At 37.9% G+C, this 20,762-nt stretch overlaps 3 protein-coding genes across 5 annotated transcripts in view; 1 reads left to right on the top strand and 2 right to left on the bottom strand.

The window, feature by feature from the left end:
* LOC125232578 (molybdopterin synthase catalytic subunit) overlaps positions 1 to 9,708 on the bottom strand; it is a 37,452-nt gene extending 27,744 nt beyond the window's left edge. Inside the window, exons 1-2 of the mRNA XM_048138300.1 lie at positions 9,580 to 9,708; positions 7,903 to 8,018 (exon numbers count right to left, since the gene is read on the bottom strand). Coding sequence (XP_047994257.1) covers positions 7,903 to 8,018; positions 9,580 to 9,708 — 245 coding nt within the window. The remainder of the gene's footprint in view (positions 1 to 7,902; positions 8,019 to 9,579) is intronic.
* Positions 9,709 to 9,791: 83 nt separating this feature from the next.
* Positions 9,792 to 10,854, bottom strand: LOC125232579 (molybdopterin synthase sulfur carrier subunit). 3 transcript variants are annotated; one of them, XM_048138302.1, is made up of 3 exons: positions 10,830 to 10,854; positions 10,702 to 10,796; positions 9,792 to 10,066 (listed from the first exon to the last, which is right to left on the bottom strand). In XM_048138302.1, the coding sequence occupies exon 3, from the start codon at positions 10,056 to 10,058 to the stop codon at positions 9,792 to 9,794; it is 267 nt and encodes an 88-aa protein (XP_047994259.1). In that variant the 5' UTR covers positions 10,059 to 10,066; positions 10,702 to 10,796; positions 10,830 to 10,854. The 3 variants fall into 3 exon arrangements, with proteins under 3 accessions (XP_047994259.1, XP_047994261.1, XP_047994258.1); XM_048138304.1 differs by lacking the exons at positions 10,702 to 10,796; positions 10,830 to 10,854 and adding an exon at positions 10,498 to 10,610; XM_048138301.1 differs by lacking the exons at positions 10,702 to 10,796; positions 10,830 to 10,854 and adding an exon at positions 10,436 to 10,593.
* A 4,245-nt stretch (positions 10,855 to 15,099) lies between these two features.
* LOC125232326 (transforming acidic coiled-coil-containing protein 3-like) lies at positions 15,100 to 20,610 on the top strand. The gene is made up of 4 exons (XM_048137953.1): positions 15,100 to 15,254; positions 15,570 to 15,805; positions 16,769 to 17,467; positions 17,981 to 20,610. Exons 1-4 carry the CDS (start codon positions 15,100 to 15,102, stop codon positions 20,608 to 20,610), a joined length of 3,720 nt encoding a protein of 1,239 aa, XP_047993910.1.
* Positions 20,611 to 20,762: the final 152 nt, after the last annotated feature.

Raw genomic sequence — 20,762 nt, 5'->3', positions numbered from 1 at the left:
CTATATACTTCCAATGATAATATTGTAGAAAATTTTATAGAAAATATACTTCTCTTAGACGTTATTATTGTAGCTTTTACGGTTTTCATGGAAATATAAAAAAACTGAAAACAGGGATACAAAAGTGGGGGGAAACATTGACACCTCGGCGTGTTTCTACTTCTATTTTTTCTTATAACCCTATAAGCTATAGGTATACATGCCAAGTTTCATGCTTTCTGCCAGACGGGACTATACATTCATACTAATTATCCGTTAACGCCCCGCACTACAAGGTTTCACGAGTTCGGATCGGAAGTAGTGCGAAACCGCTCTAAGAGTTATATTCATTTTGCATACCTTGCTACGGAAATAAGGCAAAAATTTACGTGTTGTCATATTATTGAAGAGAGGATGTTGCTCATTGTATGGATCGCCGGCGATCACGCTCCGCCGCTTTGTTTGATTGATACACGCAACGTTAATTTGGTAATAACGTTCAATGAAAACGTATAATAAATCCAATTGAAATCCACTTCTTGTTATATTTGCGCATTCATTTACGTACCTAAGAGTTTTGAATCATTCACGGTTATTTTCATTCGACTTATATTGATCGGGATATAGACCGTGATTACCTTTTTGATTTTTGTCGAGCTCCCGATATTTCGACAAAAATAAAAAAGGTAATCACGGTCTATATCCCGGTCAATATAAGTCATTTACGTACCTATTTTTCGTTTACGGAATGGTGTACGGTTGACTACAAAGAGATATGATACCCCTTAAGAAATGTCGTCGTGTAGTCGACTGTGCCGAACGGGGACGGTTCCCCTTGTTTTGGCATAATTTTACAATCGAGAATTCTTTTTGGCATAATCTATATTGGCATAATTCGCTTATCGCATAATCTGTTATGGCATAGTATAGTTACGTATAATTTGTCTAGGCATATTTTTGTTTGTCCGAATATATTTCATGCATAAAGGTTATTAGCCGAATGGTTTTTATGTATAAATTATTTCTGCATAACATGGTTTAGTGGAAATTTACTACGCAGAATTTTTATCATAGGTAATACTACTATATTAATGTTGCAGTTCTAACCTAACCTAACCGAAATTCTTGACAAAATGTTTCATTTGTTAAGGTCGCAGTTCTAACCTAACCAAACCGACTCTCTTAACAGCATTTAGTATGGGTGGATATTCTGATTTTAAGAAATATGCCAAATACAATTATGCGAATTAATTTTATTCATAAAAACAATCGGCGTAAACAGAATTATGCGAACTTATTTTCGGACAATGTGTTATTCGTATTATTTTCGATTATGACAAATAAGTTTTCTGCCAAATTAACATTCGGCGAAAATCAATTATGCGAAGTCTGTTATGCGAAAATCGTTTCGGACAATTAAAGTTATGCCAAATAGAGGGAACCCAACGGGGACATGTGTGGAGTCGAAGCCGACACGTAGATACTCTTTTATAGATATTATCGTAAGTCAAGCCAAGCTCTACTAAGCCAAGTGGCGCTAAAGCCTGACCAGGCAGGCAATTATGGTCGCGCGATAAATGATAAAACATCTGGCCGTCCCTATCGCACTTACTAATAGTGCGATAGGGACGGCCTGATATTTTATCGTCTATCGCGCGACCATGCTACCCGTGCAGAAATATGTATATGACTATTGTCAAGAGGGCGCTGTTATTCTGATATATGCGGTGACAGTTCAGTATGGCTGGTTTTAAAGCTCGGCTCTCTTTTCTTTCATTTCCCTCATGTTGGCATTACTAACATTCTGTCATCCGCTTCCCGCTTCTTCGCTAATCAATTTGTGTAAGTGTTGTCATGTGTTTGTCAGTGACGTTCATAACAAATGTTTTGTTTTAGGTTTTCCCTTCACATCCTTCATAAAAAATTAAAAAAAATAAAAATACCGAACATTCTCCTCACGTGTGAAAGTCAAAGCTACGATAACACCAAGCCAACACTGACATTGGCAAATTCACCCTGTGCAAATTGGCAGGGAGTAAAAGCCAAAGCAAAAAAAAAAAAAAAAAAAAAAAAAGCTCGGCTCGGCCACACATGCGCGTTTTGATAACGTAGGCGGAGCGGTAGCGGAACGTTAGCGGAGCGCAACGATATCGGTGCGCCGGACAAACGCTGGCGTTGCGCCCAGCGGACGCCGGCGGGAACTAACGAGCGCGGATTGCGAGCGGAACGCCAGCGTTCCGCCGGTGCACCGCTATCATTGCGCTCAGCTAACGCTACGCTATCAAAACGCTTTATGTGTGGCGGAGGCTTCAGTGTCACGCGGACCAACCGCGCGGAGCGATCATGACGCGTAGTCATATATTTCTTAGGCTAGGCTGGTTGGTTGGGTTTTGGTTAGGCTATACATTTTTTTTTTTTATAGCCTATATTGTTTCCCACTGCTGGGCAAAGGCCTCCCCTGTTTTCCGCCACTCAATCACGGCTCTTTGCATGCTCCCGCCAATCGCCACAAAATGAGTCCAGGACTTTCCGCCATCTCATTTTTGGCCTACCTCGGCCTCGGGTAATTTGTGGTGCCCATTCGGTCGCTATTTTGGCCCATCTGTCTGGAGGCATCCGACAGATGTGTCCTGCCCAATCCCACTTGAGCTTGGCTGCCTTTACACCCACATCTGCGATACCTGTTTTGGAGCGCAATTCCGTGTTCCTTATCCGATCGATTCTGCGGACTCCGAGTATGCTGCGCTCCATTGCTCGCTGGCAAATCTTGAGTTGGGACTTTTGGGCTTCTGTTAATGACCAAGTTTGGGCGCCATAGGTTAGGATAGGCAGGCAGGATGCACATGTCGACCAGTTTGCGTTTTAGTGCTATTGGAAGGTTGCCCTTCATTAACGCCTTCATGGACCAGAAGCTCTTTCCAGGCATTTTTGATGCGTTGATCAATTTCCTTGGATTGCCTGTCATCGAAGGATGCTATCTGGCCCAAGTAGGTGTATTGGTCGACATACCGTAAATCCTGCCCATCTACCGTGACCCTATGTTTCGCGACATTGGTCATTAACTGAGTTTTTGCCCTGTTCATTTCGAGTCCAAGTAGTCCAACTTCAAGACTTGCTGTGCTAAGGTCTTGTAGCATTGTCTCTAGATGGGGTGGTGTGTGTGAGAACAAGACAATGTCGTCGGCGAAGGCTATACATATATTAATAGAAAATTATTTTGAAAATGTAAAAATACCTAAAATCCTAAGTCTCCTAGCAGTTACATCATGTTTATTTTACATTGTATTTGACAACTGATAAGATAATGAAGTTATTTGATAACAGCATCTTTGGCTTTTGCAGATAAAACCTGACTATGTTTGTATACCTAATTTATCATGAGTAAAAGTGTTATTAAGTGTTTACTATGATAACAATTATCACTTTTACTGCATATTAACAGTCAATAACAATTATTTTATAAAGGTTATTTTTACCGAGACACTTGCGATAAGGCGACTGAGAAATATATAATTACAGTAATAAATTTAATAAATATCAGGAAGTTAACTGAGCATTGGCTGGGACTTTATATCGATGTATAGAGGTCAACCAAATCTTGGCACTATCATATAATAACTAATAGGCTAAGGGTGAAGACACATATATCAGCATCGAATCGCATTTTGTAGTACAAAAACGCAATATTGTATGGAGATGCGTCCGCATCAATTCACCCTTCCGCATCGATTCAGCTTCAGCATTAAATACGTATAAGTGTAACTATCCACTTCTCATGCTTAAGAATGCTTATTCAAGATAAAGCATGAGAACGGCTGCTTATGACATGAGGTTAGATGCTTGCGGATGAGAAAAGATGATTACGCGTGAGTCATGACACTTGCGATTGATAACGGCTGCTTAAGGCAGCGTTCCCACTTATGAGACGCGTGTCTCGGGGCGCGCAAAGGGCGTCGGCGCCACGCCACCTGAGTGTAATTCAAAAAGCGTCTCCTCAGTACATTTTGTATAGGAAGGACGTAAGGCGCGCCCCAGGTGGCGTGGCGGCGGCGTGGCGCGCGCCGCGCCGCCTGGGGGCGCGTCTTACGTCTAAAATAAACACAACGGACGTGGCGGGGCGCGGGCGTGGCGAGGACGAGGCGCGGACGGGGCGCGGGCGCAATCTAAATTACACATAAGAGGCGAAAACACGGCGCGATGCGTCATTATACAGGCTGATTTTGTTGCGGAAACATATTAATATTATCAAAAAAACAATCTTAGTAAACCCTTACTCATTTTTTAATACCTATCCAACAATGTATCACACGTTGGGGTTGGAATGAAAAAAAAAATCAGCCCCCACTTTACATGTAGGGGGGGTACCCTAATAAAACATTTTTTTCCATTTTTTATTTTTGCACTTTGTTGGCGTGATTGATATACATATTGTTACCAAATTTCAGCTTTCTAGTGCTTACGGTTACTGAGATTATCCGCGGACGGACGGACGGACGGACAGACAGACATGGCGAAACTATAAGGGTTCCTAGTTGACTGCGGAACCCTAAAAAAACATTCAGTCGAATTGAGAACCTCCTCCTTTTTTTTAACTCGGTTATAAAAAACAACCTTCATTGCCGGCTGGCAAACGGCTAACCGTTGAAACAGAAATATAAATGAAAGAGATAGAAGGCTGCACCTGCGTTCACAGCTGCGTCGTCGGCGAATTCAAAGAAAAAAGCACACGTGTGCAGCCTCTTGGCTACCTACACGGCCAGGTGCGGGCGCGGCTTTCGACCTTCGCGCCGCGCAATAGAATTCAATGTCGTCTGCTCGTGTGCGGTTCATTTGCTTTGAAGTGGCGGCTTTTTAACATCAAAGGGGTGAGCCTATTTTGTGCAAAATTCTGTTATATATCGTCATTGAATGTCGAGTATATATAGTATCAAATTATTATTTAATGTTTTAAAAATAAATTCTTATCAAATTATATATGTAGTATCATCACTTTATTTCAGTGTACGAATTTAGACACTAAAACCCCGCCCCTAAATTTGATGCGATAAGGACAATTGCTGCTCAGGCGAGAAATCCTGCGTACTTAATGAAAAATACAAAAATCGAGATTTCTTAAAAACTTCCTCTCAATCAGGATAATGATGAAATAATCTGTGTCGGACCGTTTCGATATTTTGGCTAATAATTGATCTCAGTTTTGAATACCACGTCTTTCTTTGTGGCAAATTAAATTAAGCCGTTTTGACCAACTGAAAGGCTCAACTTGTTTCTTTAATAACCTAACCACAACATAAAAAAATAGAAAAAAAACCCCGACACAGTGGACCGATTATCACGAAACATGGCTAAGCACACTCCCGACTAATTCAGCTATCAAACAAAAAAAAACTAAATCTAAATCGGTTCATCCGTTTGGTAGCTACGATGCCACAGACATACACACACACACACACACAGACAGACAGACAGACACGTCAAACTTATACCACTCCGTCGTCTTTGCGTTAGTAAAAACAAACATGCCAAAAAAGCAAAACGGTGTGACGTGCGACACAGATATTGATAATAATAATAAGTACATAGGTATAAACCAGGGAGGAAATAATGGAGAGCGTTTATATGTCCTGTTTTGCCTTAATTCAATATCATCACATATTTTTGTTGCTGATAAAATAATACATCCTGTATATCAAGCGGCGCGCCCCCTGGGCGACGCTCGAGTTGTGTCTGCTAGCGGCGCGTCGCTTGAGTTGCCTGCGCCGCCTGCGCCGCGCCGCTTCAGTGTAATTTAAAAAACGTCTCCTCAGTACATTTTGTATAGGAAAGACGTAAGACGCGCCTCAAGCGACGCCGCGCCCCGTCGCCGCCACCGCGCCGCCGCCACCTCGTTAAATTACACTGAGGCGGCGTGGCGGAGACGTCTCTTGCGCGCCCCGAGACACGCGTCTCATAAGTGGGAACGCTGCCTAAGGGAGGGATGCGAATGAGCAAGGCTGCTTAAGCATGATATTCACAGAGTGCGGGCGGACGACCGCGTCATTATCACTACGTGTCCATCTAGCAAAGTGCACTAGTTTGTTTACATTGCAATAATTATTTACTTGCGAAAATGGACAAGGATAAATTGATTATGCTAGTGCAAAAATATCCTTGCCTTTAAATTGAGAAGGACATTTCTTTAAATCTGCCACAAGTGTTACAAAACTTCCATTGAAACTCTAGTTTTCCATAGTGGATTAATCCATGTGCTTCGTTTTTTGCTTTTTTTCCTTTTCATTGCTTCTATACTTAATACACGCTATCACAATGACGTTTATAGTTGACCTATATATCCATAACGGTTTTTAACTTCAACTGCGGCATAACGTATGCGATTCAATTCAATAGCATGCGATCGCATGCTTTAGCGGATGAAATGCATGCTATATGATACTTCAGCTTTAAAAACGTGCGTTAGCTCCCTTTAGCACCTGAACACATGTAACAGTATAATTTAACTTCCGATGCGTATAGTGTGTCCAAAATCATCCAGCTAAATGCGATTCGATGCTGATATATGTGTCTTCACCCTAAATTACCTTTTTTCAAAGTTTGTCTTAAATATTATTACTTACTGTCCAATTAACACAATAAAAATATCACTATATTTTATTGTGACTTATAAACCGCAAAAAATATTTTTAAAGAATACTTTTACGTAATCAGGCAAAAAACAACATCAGCCATGTCATCTATAGATATTCTGTGAATGAAGTCATTCAGTGCGAAACGAAAACAACAGTAGGTCATTATGTCAGTGATTGATTTGACATGAATTCTATGACGTCACTACACGGCCGACAGCGTTTTCGGTGGCCAAAATAAAACATTACTCACATTTTTGAATTAAAAATACGTAGTCATCGTACACATTTAATACCCAAAATCATTAAATATTGGTTACATATGTCAAATATTACAGAAGACAATCATTTATTGTGCCAAATTAGATATAGCCGAGGGTTTACTGGTGAAACCCGATAAGTTGAGTAAACTGGTTTTTGAAATTCGAACTATGTGCAATTTCCACAATGTTATTATTTCAAGGACAAATTATTTCGATTTATCGGGTTTCACCAGTAAACCCTCTCTAAGTCTAGTAGCCTATTAGATTTAAAATAACTCTTAGTAGAGATCTTGTGACAATTTTTCATTCACATAATCGTAAAGACGTGACATGCGGGCACTAAAAAGCCTCCAGGTATTAAATATCGATGCGGACATAGTGCCAAAAATATGTATACACGACCTTAATACTTTGACATTAAAGTTGATAATACAATAGTTATTTGTTATACAAGGGGGCAAAGTTGTATTTTAACGCAGAGTGTGGAATTGAAAAACGAGCAAGTGAAAGGATTCTATAGTTGAGCCACGAGCGAAGCGAATGGTTCGAGAACAGAATCCTGAACTTGCGAGTTTTTTAACACACGAGAAGTAAAATACATTTGCACCCGAGTGTAACACAAAACTTTTCCCCTCACTGTAGTGAGGAAACTACAACGCAAAAAATGCGTTTATCACTGCTTCCAGCAGTTCCACGGGTGGTAAATCATCCTTATTACTAGATTCACCTACTTTTATCAATTTTAAAGCTGTTATTTTGACTTTATTCAAGGTAAAATTACTTTACCCACTAGTGGATAAAATGCGTTTTTACCCGCTGGTATTAAAGGACAAAACACGTGTTTCCGAGCTAGTGAGGGGAAAATATTCTTGTCACTTTGTCCGCATCTATATTTGAGGAGTGTCTTGGTTATTTTTATCTATATCTTCCTAGACAAATAACCATTGTTGACTTATAGAAATAAGTCCTTTTGAAAAGCCACTCCTCATTTAATTTAATACCTACTATAAAGTTTAAATAACGAATGTTCAACTCACCTATGATAAATAGCTATACTGTGCACAGCGCTCCATTTGTTCCTAACTTCATCGCAGATCGCCTTCATAGCTTTTAGCGCCATTGGTTCGTACGCCTCATACTCCAACCGTAGCACCTGGGACAATAGGGACTTATTAAATTAGGCTTTTCTACTCTCATACTGTTATTCGTCATTTACAGGGTCGTGCATAGATCTTTAAAACCATACATAAAAGTCTATTCCCCTAAGCCAGTCCCGGCCGGCTTCCCACGCACCCACGCAGTAAGGTTATGTCCTTGAAAAAGCATTGTTTGGCTCTGTAACCATGGAAACGCATTGTTATAACGTTACTGCGTGGATGCCGGCGGGCAGGCGGGGGCTGGCTTTGGGGAGCTGGCGGGGCGCTGGTAGTGCAAACCTTTGATTCAAAATACAGGTAACAGTGTGAATTTCACGTAACTTATTATTCTTCGCCTTAAATTGTTACCCACGCCACTCACCTTTTTTGACCTCTGTTAAACGCCGGTTGCATAAAATACTATTTTATAGGACTTCAACTTTCTTTTATTATTTCTTTTTCAAAACAATACAAATCGTCACTACTTTTTAAAAAACTTGTATCTTCGTCTGCCAATGAAAAGAAAATTGTAGTAAGTATGTATGGAATGCATATAGACTTACTTTCTTTAACTTGAGATTTTTTTTCAAAAGTAATACAAATGCAACTCTGTTCCAATTTAATATGATTTGAATTTAATAGAAATTAATAAGTAAATATAGGTAGTACCTTGAGCCTTAGGAGGAGGTATACTATTACATGACATGTATTCATTGCTAGAATTAAAATTATTTAGATTTGCCTGATGAATCAATGCAAAAATTTCGCATTGCTAGAATTATTCTAAATTATTTAGATACAGGCTTAACACCTGTGCATATGACCCAGTGGACATAGCTGTCCCTCACTTTTGTATGAAAAAAGTGTCTCTTCCACTGGGTCACATATTGTTTTAATTAAAATTAAAAATGAATCGTTTTTAAATTTTCCCTGTATACGTAAATAAGTCTTTATTCACGATGGTAAGGTTAAAAATCACAAAAGTAGACCTAATAATAAGTAAGGGTAATTCTTGCAAAAAGCAAGAAAAAGTTGATTCACCCAATTACATTTTAATGAGCATTTTGGTGTTTAAGTAAGAGTGGGTAAATAATTGCAATCTGTTCATGTAATACTGCCTTTTACTGGAAACATAATGTAATAAACTTGACAAGTTGACTCTAATGATCACAAACAGAGATTTTTATATCTGTTAATATATTGTGTGACATGAATTTATTGCTAGTTGGTAAACATTTAAAAAAATCATGAAGTAACTGTAATCAATAATCATTTATTTGATTACAAGGCAAGATTGGACAGGATGCAGAAGGCTTTTACACTACAGGGCCACGCAGCAACCAACAACTTGTAAATTAACAGATACTATATAATAATTTGTAATAAATCATATGGATCAAATAGTTATTGTAATTGTAATGTGATTGTTAGGTAAGACGCACATTTTGGAATATGGCATGTCAGGTATTAACACTGCATATATCAATTTAATATAATGACACAGCAGTATTTCCATTCATACTTCCTAATGGTAAACCACACTGTAGCAAATAGTAATACAAGTATAACAAAACTTACCTTTTTGCCTTCAAAATTATCTCTAGTCGTCCCCACAAATATGGATACGGCACCACAGCTGTCATCAACCACCAGTTCGCTCACTTCGTCCACGGACAACTTATCCACCGTCAACTTTAAGTGATCCATGGTGTCTGTAAAGTATGTTTTGAATATAAAAGACCTGGGCTTTTTGAGTTGTGGAGTACACTAGTAAGTTATCTATGTTCACGTTAGCCCCCACTGAGTGGCGGTATCACAGCGATGTGATCCCTCTCATTGATCTCGATATCCAAACTTTCATCACAGACTTCCTCGTTCTTCGCCAGCAATATGTTGTTCTTTATAGCCTGGAGATTAAAATTCTCGGCAATGGTATTCAGAAGCTGTTGGTAGCTGATCTTCTTTGGCAGTAAGATGGTGGATTCTTTGGTACCGGCCAGTTCCTTGGATTGAGCAAAGAATAGGAGCTTCACATTCACAGCATGCTCAATTTCCATAGTTCATCCTGCAATACGTAAAAAAACTGTAAAAAACGTAGCAGTATAAAATCTTAAACCACTGTAATAACAACCTAAATATATTATTTCTGTGATAATTTGCCTAAAACTACAATAAAAATTGTTTAAAGACCTCTCGTTTTGCCAAAAAAATTACGAAATTTAAATTTCCTAGTCCAAAACTAGATAAAAATGTATAATTTAATTAGTAAATAAACATATTGTACATGTTATTTTAAAATCCCGTTTAGTTTATGTTTTTTTTATAAATTTAGTTAAAATTTAAAACCTAGTCATTATGAAGCAAAAAATGAATTGCAAGATAAATGAAAACAATATAAATGCATTAACATAGTAATTGACAAGGCATCACTAACAATATTGGCAGCGTTGTTGTCCTTATTTGAGATAGCTAGGTATATTTTTACAAAGTACTAACGCCAGTCAGACTAATTAATAAGAATATTGTGCACGTATAGAAAAAATAAAAACAACGGCAGCACAGACAGACTTTCACGTGCGGACTGCGAACTGCATTCGGCAACAGAAGAGCCGGTTTCGTAATGTGTACAGAGATCACCCGAGCGTAAAAAAACAAGAACAACAAGTTTCGCTATACCGATTGAAAACTATAATAATTAACCTTGACTAGCATTTTAAGCAGCTATAGGGATTATTAGCACTGAAATCTATTCTTCGTAATCGTAAAATTTCGTAGGTTAAAAATAAAGTAAAATTTGTTTTAATCAACCACAACTTGACTACAACCACGCGTAGGAGACCGAGCGAAATCGGCAATTCGGCAGTGACAGTTAACATTGACAGTGACAGCCAAGGTCACCATGAGCGCATGGGGATGACACTTCGATGACATTTACCAAATTGCCATTAAGCGAAATAGACTTATCTTTTTATAATTATTGTTGAATCGTCTAAAATTCTATACATCAACCGAAAGTTATTAATAATTATGCACACGAGATGGCGCGCGAAGAAAAACTCATGAAAACTCGAAAATTCGCGTTTTCCGGGACCTAAGGATAAGTTAGACCGATTTTTCACCCCAAAAACCCCCACATAACAAATTTCTGCGAAATCGTTAGAGCGGTTTCCGAGATCGTCAGTGTAAATAAATATATATATAAATAAATAAATAAATAAATAAATAAATATACAAGAATTGCTCGTTTAAAAGTATAAGATTATCCAAAGAGTAGTATAATATATTATTATATGAGATTATTGAATGAATGAATGTTTATTCACAAGAACATATGGTGCAATACAGGTGTTATAAAATATTTACATTGGTGAAGCGGCCGCTGTACACATATGGCCAACGGTTCCACCAACCCTTTGTGAAACCCCTTGGCCAAGATAAGAGCCGCTGTTTACACATTGGCGAACCAATCACTTGGCATTGGCTCTTCATGAAAGATGGACGTGGAATGGAAAAGTCTAGGAAATTCTAGGTCATAGTAGTTGTCAGAAAAATTTGATTAAAAAATAATAACCCCGTAGCAAAATTAAATTATTTCAAATATTAACAATTTTTTGAATATTCTGATAAGAACATTTATCTTTTTAGGAAATACATTAAAAATTTGCAAGGTTATTTTATTTCCTAAAATTTACACTATTATTGGCATAGATAAACTTATTATTTTCGTAAATATTTCACTACTGTCCTCTCTGACGGCTGACGACCAACTGAATGAAGCGCCAACGTGTAAACGCAGTTGGCCATTGGCGCCAAGATCCTTTGATGTGTGGACAAAAAACCGACACCAATCGGTTGGCCGGCAAGCGCAAGCGCCAACTGCCAACTTACGGCCAAGTAGCCCTCTACACGCTTGGCCAAGGGGGTTGGTGGAACCGTTGGCCATATGTGTACAGCGGCCATAATATGTTCTACCATAAGGCATGTGAAAATTTACATGTCCACAACATGATAAAGCTATGTATGTGAATATTAATTGCTTACATGCAATTCTTCCTTATCAATTAAAAATATTTGACTAAAAACCCTGAATACTACTATATAAGTAATCAATGTTGAAAGGCATGCATGTCTTTCCCATCACGGAACAATGGTGTTCCGGACCTTTGGGAAGCGTGCGCCGGGCCGAAGCCAACGCGTAGAGCCCTTTTGACACTTTAATGAAATGTAAGGGGTACACCGAGCGGATGTTGCCCTTGCCCGTATCTTCGGGCACACGCAGAGGCAGCACCCGCCAGGGTGTAAGGACTATGTCAGCAATTCCCGTCAACTTTGTACAAAAATTAAGGGAAAAGTTAAATTTGTTTTTATTAATTCCTATTTTGACTATTTGAGAGTTAATGGAATCTAAAATGAACTGGGCTATTTTGATGAAAGTGATGGACTAAATACTGGGCTATGGATAAAAAACCGGACGCCTGCCTAATAAAACGGTATCCAATTTATGCATGTTATTATCATTATAAAAAAATATGAATTATAGTATTTAATGTCAAATGATATATGATGAGGATAATTACAAATGTTATTAAGTACTAAAACCAACTAAAACTTATAGTTAAAATATTCGTCAATCGTGTAGAAACATGCATTACATAATATGTCTTTAATTTGAACTTATTTTTAAACTTTGCATCTGGTAGCGTCTTAATAGCTGCGGGAATATTATTGAAAATTCTTATACACATGTAGCATGCACTTTGCTATAAATGCTCGATCTACTTCCACCGAGTTCCCCTACAGGATTATTCCGTATCTTAATACGGGCTCGATGTAGGCATGATAATTTACGAGGGCCGTTTATTGTGAAACGGTTTCTTTAAGTCGCCATAGTACAAACTTAAACTTATTAATTTTTAACCGACTTCAAAAAAGGAGGAGTTCTCAATTCGACTGAATGTTTTTTTTTTTTTATGTATGTTACTCGATATCTCCGAGAATCGTGGACCGATTTTCAAATTTTTTTTTTATCGAACGGGTATAACCCCGAGATGGTCCCATTGGCACCAAGTCAGGGTCTGATGATGGGATCTTGGAGAAATCGAGGGAACTCTTCAAATGTTATAGGCACATGTAATGTTTTTGGTGTATTTTTCAAAGGTACACCAGTATTTACGCCTGACGGTAGTAATTTTATGTGGCTGAGCTGATGGTGGAAGGTCAACTCCTCAATGGTTAGGAGTTAAAGGATAATTCTTTCACTACTGTACATATATTCGGACTGATACATATAATATCACTAGGAACAGTAGGAACCACTAAAAATCACCAAATAAATTAACTTTTTAACAAAAAATAAAACCGCCTTCAAAAATAAGCGCGTTACAAAACACGGAGAAACGGGAGAAACTAAAAAGCAAAAAATAATAAACCTTTGAATTCAGATTTCTTATCGTATTGCAATAATCTAAACATCCAAATTATAAACAAATCAATTATTTTTGGAGTCGGTACCAGCCTGTGTATGGTTGGGTGGGGCAAACAGGCAATAGCAAGGCGACGAACAGGTCTGGTACCGACTACAAAAATAATTGATTTGTTTATAATTTGGATGTTTAGATTATTGCAATACGATAAGAAATCTGAATTCAAAGGTTTATTATTTTTTGCTTTTTAGTTTCTCCGTGTTTTGTAACGCGCTTATTTTTGAAGGCGGTTTTATTTCGCATACATTGTCTTGCTGCTCTTTCCATATTGTTATTATCCATATTGTGATTGTGAGTTCTACTTCTAACCATGTACATATATGGTATTTATAGTAATATAATATAACTTGAGAACATATCCTTAAGAAATATTTATGTGTAGCTGTTTTCTACTTCATCATCATCATCATCATATCAGCCCTTTATCGCCCATTGCTGAGCATAGGCCTCTCTTCTAGTACGCCACTTTTCCCGGTCCTGGGCTAGTCTCATCCAGTTGTGACCCGATATTTTCCGAATGTCATCGACCCAACGAGCCAACGGATGCCAGGCATTCCTTACATTTGTAATCGGCCACCACTCCGTTGTCTTCTTTTTATTATAAATCATAAGTTTATAAAAGGAAGTATCAAAAATTATGTAAATACAAAATACTTTATTTAGTTTCCTTTTTTTATTTGTACCATGACATACAACATATAGTGGTGGTTTATTCATGTTATTTTTTTTGTATAATCTTATGCAATTTTCTAGCAAATTTGTGATTACATGATGGCAACATTAACACTATACAGTTTATAAAGTTTGTTATGATTACTCCAATGGTACTGAACATAATTATAACATTATGCATTAAAATACATGTTAAAAATAACTAAAATATAATTTAACTAATTAACCAATAATTACAAATAAATTACACGCCGCTGAATAGCAAACTCTATAAACAGAATTTACTGCACGCCATTCACGTGCAAGCATCCTATATCTAAATACTATTTGTAATAACTCCTTCATTATACACCAGACAAACTGTTTTTATTAAATAATAAATACAATTCTATAAGACGTTATAGAAATATTTTTAAAGTAAAATATATATGTTGATCCTACCGGATAATTTTATGAAAATGCTTGATAGTGAAAGACAGCTTTAAAAATATATAACTGACACTACTGTCAGTTGAAATATAAAAAAGTTACCGGATTCAAACAACGGTCTTCGCTGTGAATGTACGCTCGAGCTCAACCGCTTTTTGGCAAGTTTCCCTCGGGCGCGCGCGTTACATAAAACGAACGTCGCACTGCGCGCATCACAAAAAGGATAAAAATAGATTTTCAGTGTGTGTTGCGCGCATTCAGTGCCGACATTTTTGTTTTCAAGTGACATACATACCGAGACGACGCTCGTATTACGTATTAGAAATCTAAAGTGAAACTTACTGAAATCGGTTAACTGTAAACATTGTACTGATTTTTTGTTTGCATCTCGTCTCCTGATTGACGTGCAATGTAAAATAAAATATTCATTGTGGTCGCGCTCGTGCTGGTTTACAGTTCCTATGGATTTGTTGGAGTAACTATTATAGTGCCAAGTGAATAATAAACTGTTACAATGGCTCAGCACGCGGAGCCGATGGATATAGACGACGAAGGCGTTTTTGATAATAAGGAGAACACATATCAACACAGCAATGTGCTCCCAAAGACTCCTTCCACTGAGAAAGGATATGAGGAGCTGGATGTCTCCGAGCTCAACATGAAACTGAGGTATTCGATCACACCTGCGGCCTCACCAATGTCTAAAAGTATGTCACATTGTTTGGATAACCGACAAAACTTGACAGAAGAGTCTCTCAACAATACTGTCATTAATGAGTATGAAAATAACTTAACACGCTCTTTAAACTCCACATTGAACAAAACTGAAATAAAAACGTCGAAATTATTACCTTTGCAAGCTTTGCCACCAGATGTAGATGGCAACAGAAGTTCTGTTCTTCGCTCTTTGGACCCAGAAACTGGCAATGACATTACTATAACTGTAAGTAACGAGAATGAAATTGACAACTTGTCATTTCCAAGCTCATCTTCTTCTACGGCTCAAACTCCTGAAGCAACCACACCAACAAAAGACATACCGAAGCATGATGGTGGTTCCCCAATCATGAGAGGGCTGAAGTCTGTGTTAAGTATGTTTAGATCCTCACAGAGCCCCATACCACCTGAAGAAGGTGATCCCAAGGCATTACAGCCTATAAGTCCCGCTGATGTACCGCTACCAGAGTCTAAGCCTACAGCCGTTGCATCAACCCCGAAGAGTGAGAACAATAAAGAAAAAAATCTGTCTAGAAGAAACAGTCCACACAAGGAAAGTATAATATTTAATGAAGATTTAGAAAAAGAATTACAATGGAATGATGACTCTACTATTGTGTTCAGTACAGAGAAGATCCCGATACACAAGCTATTTTTCCAAGATAAGCCCTCTAAATCGACTATATTGAAAGAAAATGTTCAACAAGAAGATGCTAATTCCACTGTTGAATACATGGATGTTTCTTATAATGACCTGTCTATAAAAGATAAAACTTTAAATGAAACTGTAAACAAGAGCAAAGTAAATGAATTGGCCGAGTCTGATGGAGAATTTCTTGATTGTGAAACCACATTTACCCAAAATGAAGATAAATCTAACATAGAAGAAGTGAATACAACAAAAACCAATGATATTCCTATTTCTAAGGCACCTGAAAAGGTATTAGTGGAAAATGTTACTGCAGTTGTGGAACCATTTACGTTAGATACAACTAAAGATATAATTAACTCAATAGATGATTCACATGTTATTGTAGGAGATCTTGAAAAGCCACTAGATTTTTCTACTACTGATATTGTTAATCAATTGTCAGATCTTATTAACGAATCTGAAACAAGTGCAACAAATGTAATCAATGTTGAAAGAGACACTGTAGTTTTGGAGAAACATGATATATCAGTGAATAGTGATGTGAAAATAGCAAATAATAACTTAACAGAATTGTCAGAAAATCAAGTAACAAGTCCTGTTGATATTGCTCCAGATCAGGTAAGCAATGAAAATGAAAATTTAGTTCACACTTCAGGTATTGTATGTCATACTATTGTGCCTCATATTGTATCTGTTGAACCTAAACTTAGTTTAGGCCCTGTTGATGCTGATAATGTAAATGTTCCTGATGAAATTGAAACCATCAAGACATTTGTGGAAACAAGTGAAAATACTGTTAGTTATCCTTCGCCAGTTGACATTCCTTTACCAAATGATGATGATATTAATGATAATTTTGATGAAAATGTTTGTAATGATTTGCAAGATATAGATGCACTTATTGCTAGCACCTCTCAAAATGTGCTGATGGCAGCCCTCAATAAATCTATTGTTGAGGCAGCCCCTGATGTCCAACATAAGCAATATGAACCACAAAATAATGATATCCCTTGTCAAACCAATTTATTACCTAGTGATGTTCCATTAACCTATAAAGATGAAGAAGATTCAGTAAAATCTAATATTCCGCACAAAGCTATTACTGCTGTTATTGATCCTGCATCGTCGCCAGTTATTGATGAACCTGATACTTCAATTACTAATGTTATTAATGACATAGTCAATATACCCATTATTGACTCAGCTGCTGACATACCTGGTGAAGAAACAAAAACTGGAAACTTAAAAACTGATGATGCCAGTCTGCCAAGTGTTTCTCCCGGTGTCACCCCACTAGCTATTATAGATGACAGCACTCCAAATGCTAAACAACATTTAGAACAACAGCTTGAAAACAGTACAATGAAAAGTGAAACAAGTACTGAATGTGCTGTTGTCAAATCAGTAGATATTGATAGTGTTGAAAGCGAAATAATTGCTGTTGCCATTGTAAACACAATGCCGGATTCAGCTAAACCAGAAGAAGAACACATGGAAATATCTTTTGTTGAAGGTAACAATGATAAACTTTCTGAAACTATGAATATGGATGTGAGTATGGTTGATGCAAACAAGGCAGTGGAAGACACTGATGGCCTACCAGGGTTGAGTCAAGTAGACACTCGAGCATTTAATGTTATGCCTGAGATACCTGAAATTGCTAATGACAGCATCAAGTCTGATATAACCAATATTGTTGATACCCAAAATGTAACTCAAGATCAACAAAATAAACCAATAGCAGATAATGAAACTGAAAATATAATAGTAGAAAGTATAAATAAGGAAATGATTCCAAACACGGTCTTGAACAACGATTTGACGGTAAATGATGAACCAAAATCTGGAAGTTCTAATTTGCCTACCGTATCACAAATACAAGTAATCAAAAATGAAACCAATATTTTAGTTGATAATAATGCCCAAAAAATCGAAGAGTCAAAGATACATGATGGAGGTGTTCCAGTCGCTGCTGGTATAGTTGGTGAGCTCAATACAATAACTACGTCATCGATTGTTACCACAGTGCCACCTTATCCTAACGAAAAAGAGGTGCGCGACAGCAAGGACAATATCCTTCTTCCACATAAACCAGAAGGCTCTAACACTACAATTAATTTAGATTCTACTCACAGGGCTGAAAGTACCGTGGGATGTGAAGAAAAAATAGACGAAGAAATTATTTTATCAGAGAGCAATAGTCCATTTGTATCAATGTCAGCTGAAGAAGAATTTGGTCCTGGATCGAAAAAAGATGATTTTGAAGAGATTGAGAATCCATTTCCGACAGACTCGAAAGTGGCCCGGTCACCGCCGATATCTCCTAAAATTGTTTCTAAAGGATATAATTTTAACTTTGATGACATTGATAATATCAATCCTTTTGCTACCAAAACTAAAATTAAAATGTCACCACCACCTGGTGCTTCTCCAAACGATTCACTTAATACAGATAAGCTTAACAAAACTGAAATCATTGAGCCTGTAAAGAGTGAAAAGAATATCAATAGAAGAAAATCGATGCCAGAAAGAAAGAAGCCTTTAAAAGCTAAGAGGCATTTGAATTCTAGTGTAGATAGTACAGAAAAGGCTTCACCAAAGGCAACCCCATTTAAAAACGATGAACTCAAAAACCCGGCTACAATTAAAATTGACCAGAAACAGTCAGAGTTAAGTCAACCAGAATTAAACCAATATGATATCAGCACCATTACTCATGTAAAGGAAGAGGTCAATAATGAAATTTTATCATCTGAAATCACGACGCACGAAGACAACGTTTCAAAAGAACCTCCAAGTTTAGACCATCCCAAAGATGTCACATCCATAGCAAGCGTGATATCAGAAGTTAAAACAAATTTAACACAAAACAACGAAGCTAAAGTAGTTGAAGAAGTGGTTAAGACTTCCAGTGATAAATCACCAGCAAATTCTGATACATCTTCTTCAGAGCAATCTACATATTTGTCTACAGCCGCGTCATCTACCGAACTGACAGAATCGAAAAACGTATTCAATTTGCCTGAATTAGATGGTTCTAATCCATTTGCAACTAAATCAAAAATACGCCAGTCACCGCCGAAAGATTTCGATATGGATAATCCGTTTGCCACTAAAAGTAAAATTAAGTCCTCTCCAGAAACATCATTAATTGTAACCAAGAACGTTAGTAATGATACTGTCACTATAGATTACGAAGAGGACTTAAAAGAAGTGAATTGCAGTGTATCATCTAAGACAAGTGACGAAAAGGACGTCACAGTCCATGAGGTTCACACTGAAGATGAAGATACTCTAGAAGGACCCTTCCTCGAAGCCGACGAAGGCAATGAAGGAAACATACCCGAACTTCCCGAAGATAAAGTAGACGTAGTAGATTTTGATAATATGCATCAGCCAGATAACGATGATGCCGCGGAAATGTTTATAGACGCAGAAGCTTTTGAATTTTTGATGAACCAAAATAAAACTGATGAGGTAGCTTACAGCGGAAAAGAGAGCTTATTCCTCAAGTTTGATCCACTTTTTGCAAGAAGGGTTACGTCAGAAGGTGTGGCAGCTACTTTAAATGATATAAAAAGAAAGCAGATTACTCCTAAAAAAGCTCCGAGGAAGGTACCTCCTAAGGAAGTTGAACTTTTGTCATTTGAGAAGCCTGTCGCTAGTTCTTCAGATCTAAATGGTACATATGACGCACAAAGTGTAATCGAGGAAAGGTCCGATGAAATGAACGTCACAGTATCAAAGCCGATGTTGGCCGTCACGCCAGCTGTCAATCCGGTTGTAACGCCCAGAAAATCTTTAACACCTAATAGATCAAACAGGCTTTCCATGACGTTTACTTCACCAGCCATGGCTGTCATTGATAGGCTTCTTTCGCTAAGCGGAAATAGCCCGTCTGCAGGCCTAGATGCGACCGTTACACACGTAGGCAGAGCACACAGTGAGACAGACCAAGCTCTTACTCAACTTAGAGAACTGTTAGCTGAAAAGGAAATACACGTGTACAACTTGAGATGTGAAACTAAGGAACTGAAAGATAGATTATCAACTTTAGAAACTCAGATGAAATCTTTAGAAGCGGAAGGTGCGGAGAGATTAAAAAAAGTTAATGAATTAAATGAGAATCTGGCTGAAAAGACTAAAATGAACAGGAACATGGCGGCAGTGGTAGAAGAGTACGAACGGACCATCGCTAGTTTAATATCTGAAACTGAACAAGACAAGAAACGGTACGCTGAGGAACGCAACCAGCTTATTAGAGATAGGGACGAGCAGACGGCGCATCTGGCCAGCATGGAGGTCTCCTTCAACGACCTCCACAGCAAATACGAAAAGAGCAAACAAGTGATATTGGGTTATAAAACAAATGAGGAAGCATATAAAAAGTCTATAGAAGAATTCGAGGGGAATCTCGCCAAAATGCACACGAATTATGAGATGCTCAAACAGCACGCGACTTCGAAGCTTAATCACGCGAACCAGGAATTAGAGAAGATTAATAAAGCTCACGAGAGCGAAATTTTGAAATTCAACGCTATGCTGAAGCGTAAAGAGGTTCACATCACGTCACTGGAAGAAAGCCTCGCGCAGAAAACCAAAGCGAACGAGGAACTGACGGCCATATGCGACGAACTCATCAACAAAGTCGGTTGAACTAATTTTAGGCTTACATAAACATTAATGTTTTATAGTTTTCCTGATGTATGAACAGATTGATATCTCGGGACTTGTTGCTTGTGTGCTTATCGTGAGTAAGCGCTGCTGGTCTGGAGCGGTCTCCTTGTTTCAATGTGCCAAGTAAATTG

Source organism: Leguminivora glycinivorella, chromosome 13 (assembly GCF_023078275.1).
Source record: "Leguminivora glycinivorella isolate SPB_JAAS2020 chromosome 13, LegGlyc_1.1, whole genome shotgun sequence".
Classification (NCBI taxonomy): Eukaryota; Metazoa; Arthropoda; class Insecta; order Lepidoptera; family Tortricidae; genus Leguminivora; species Leguminivora glycinivorella.
This window is presented reverse-complemented; position numbering and strand designations above follow the sequence as displayed.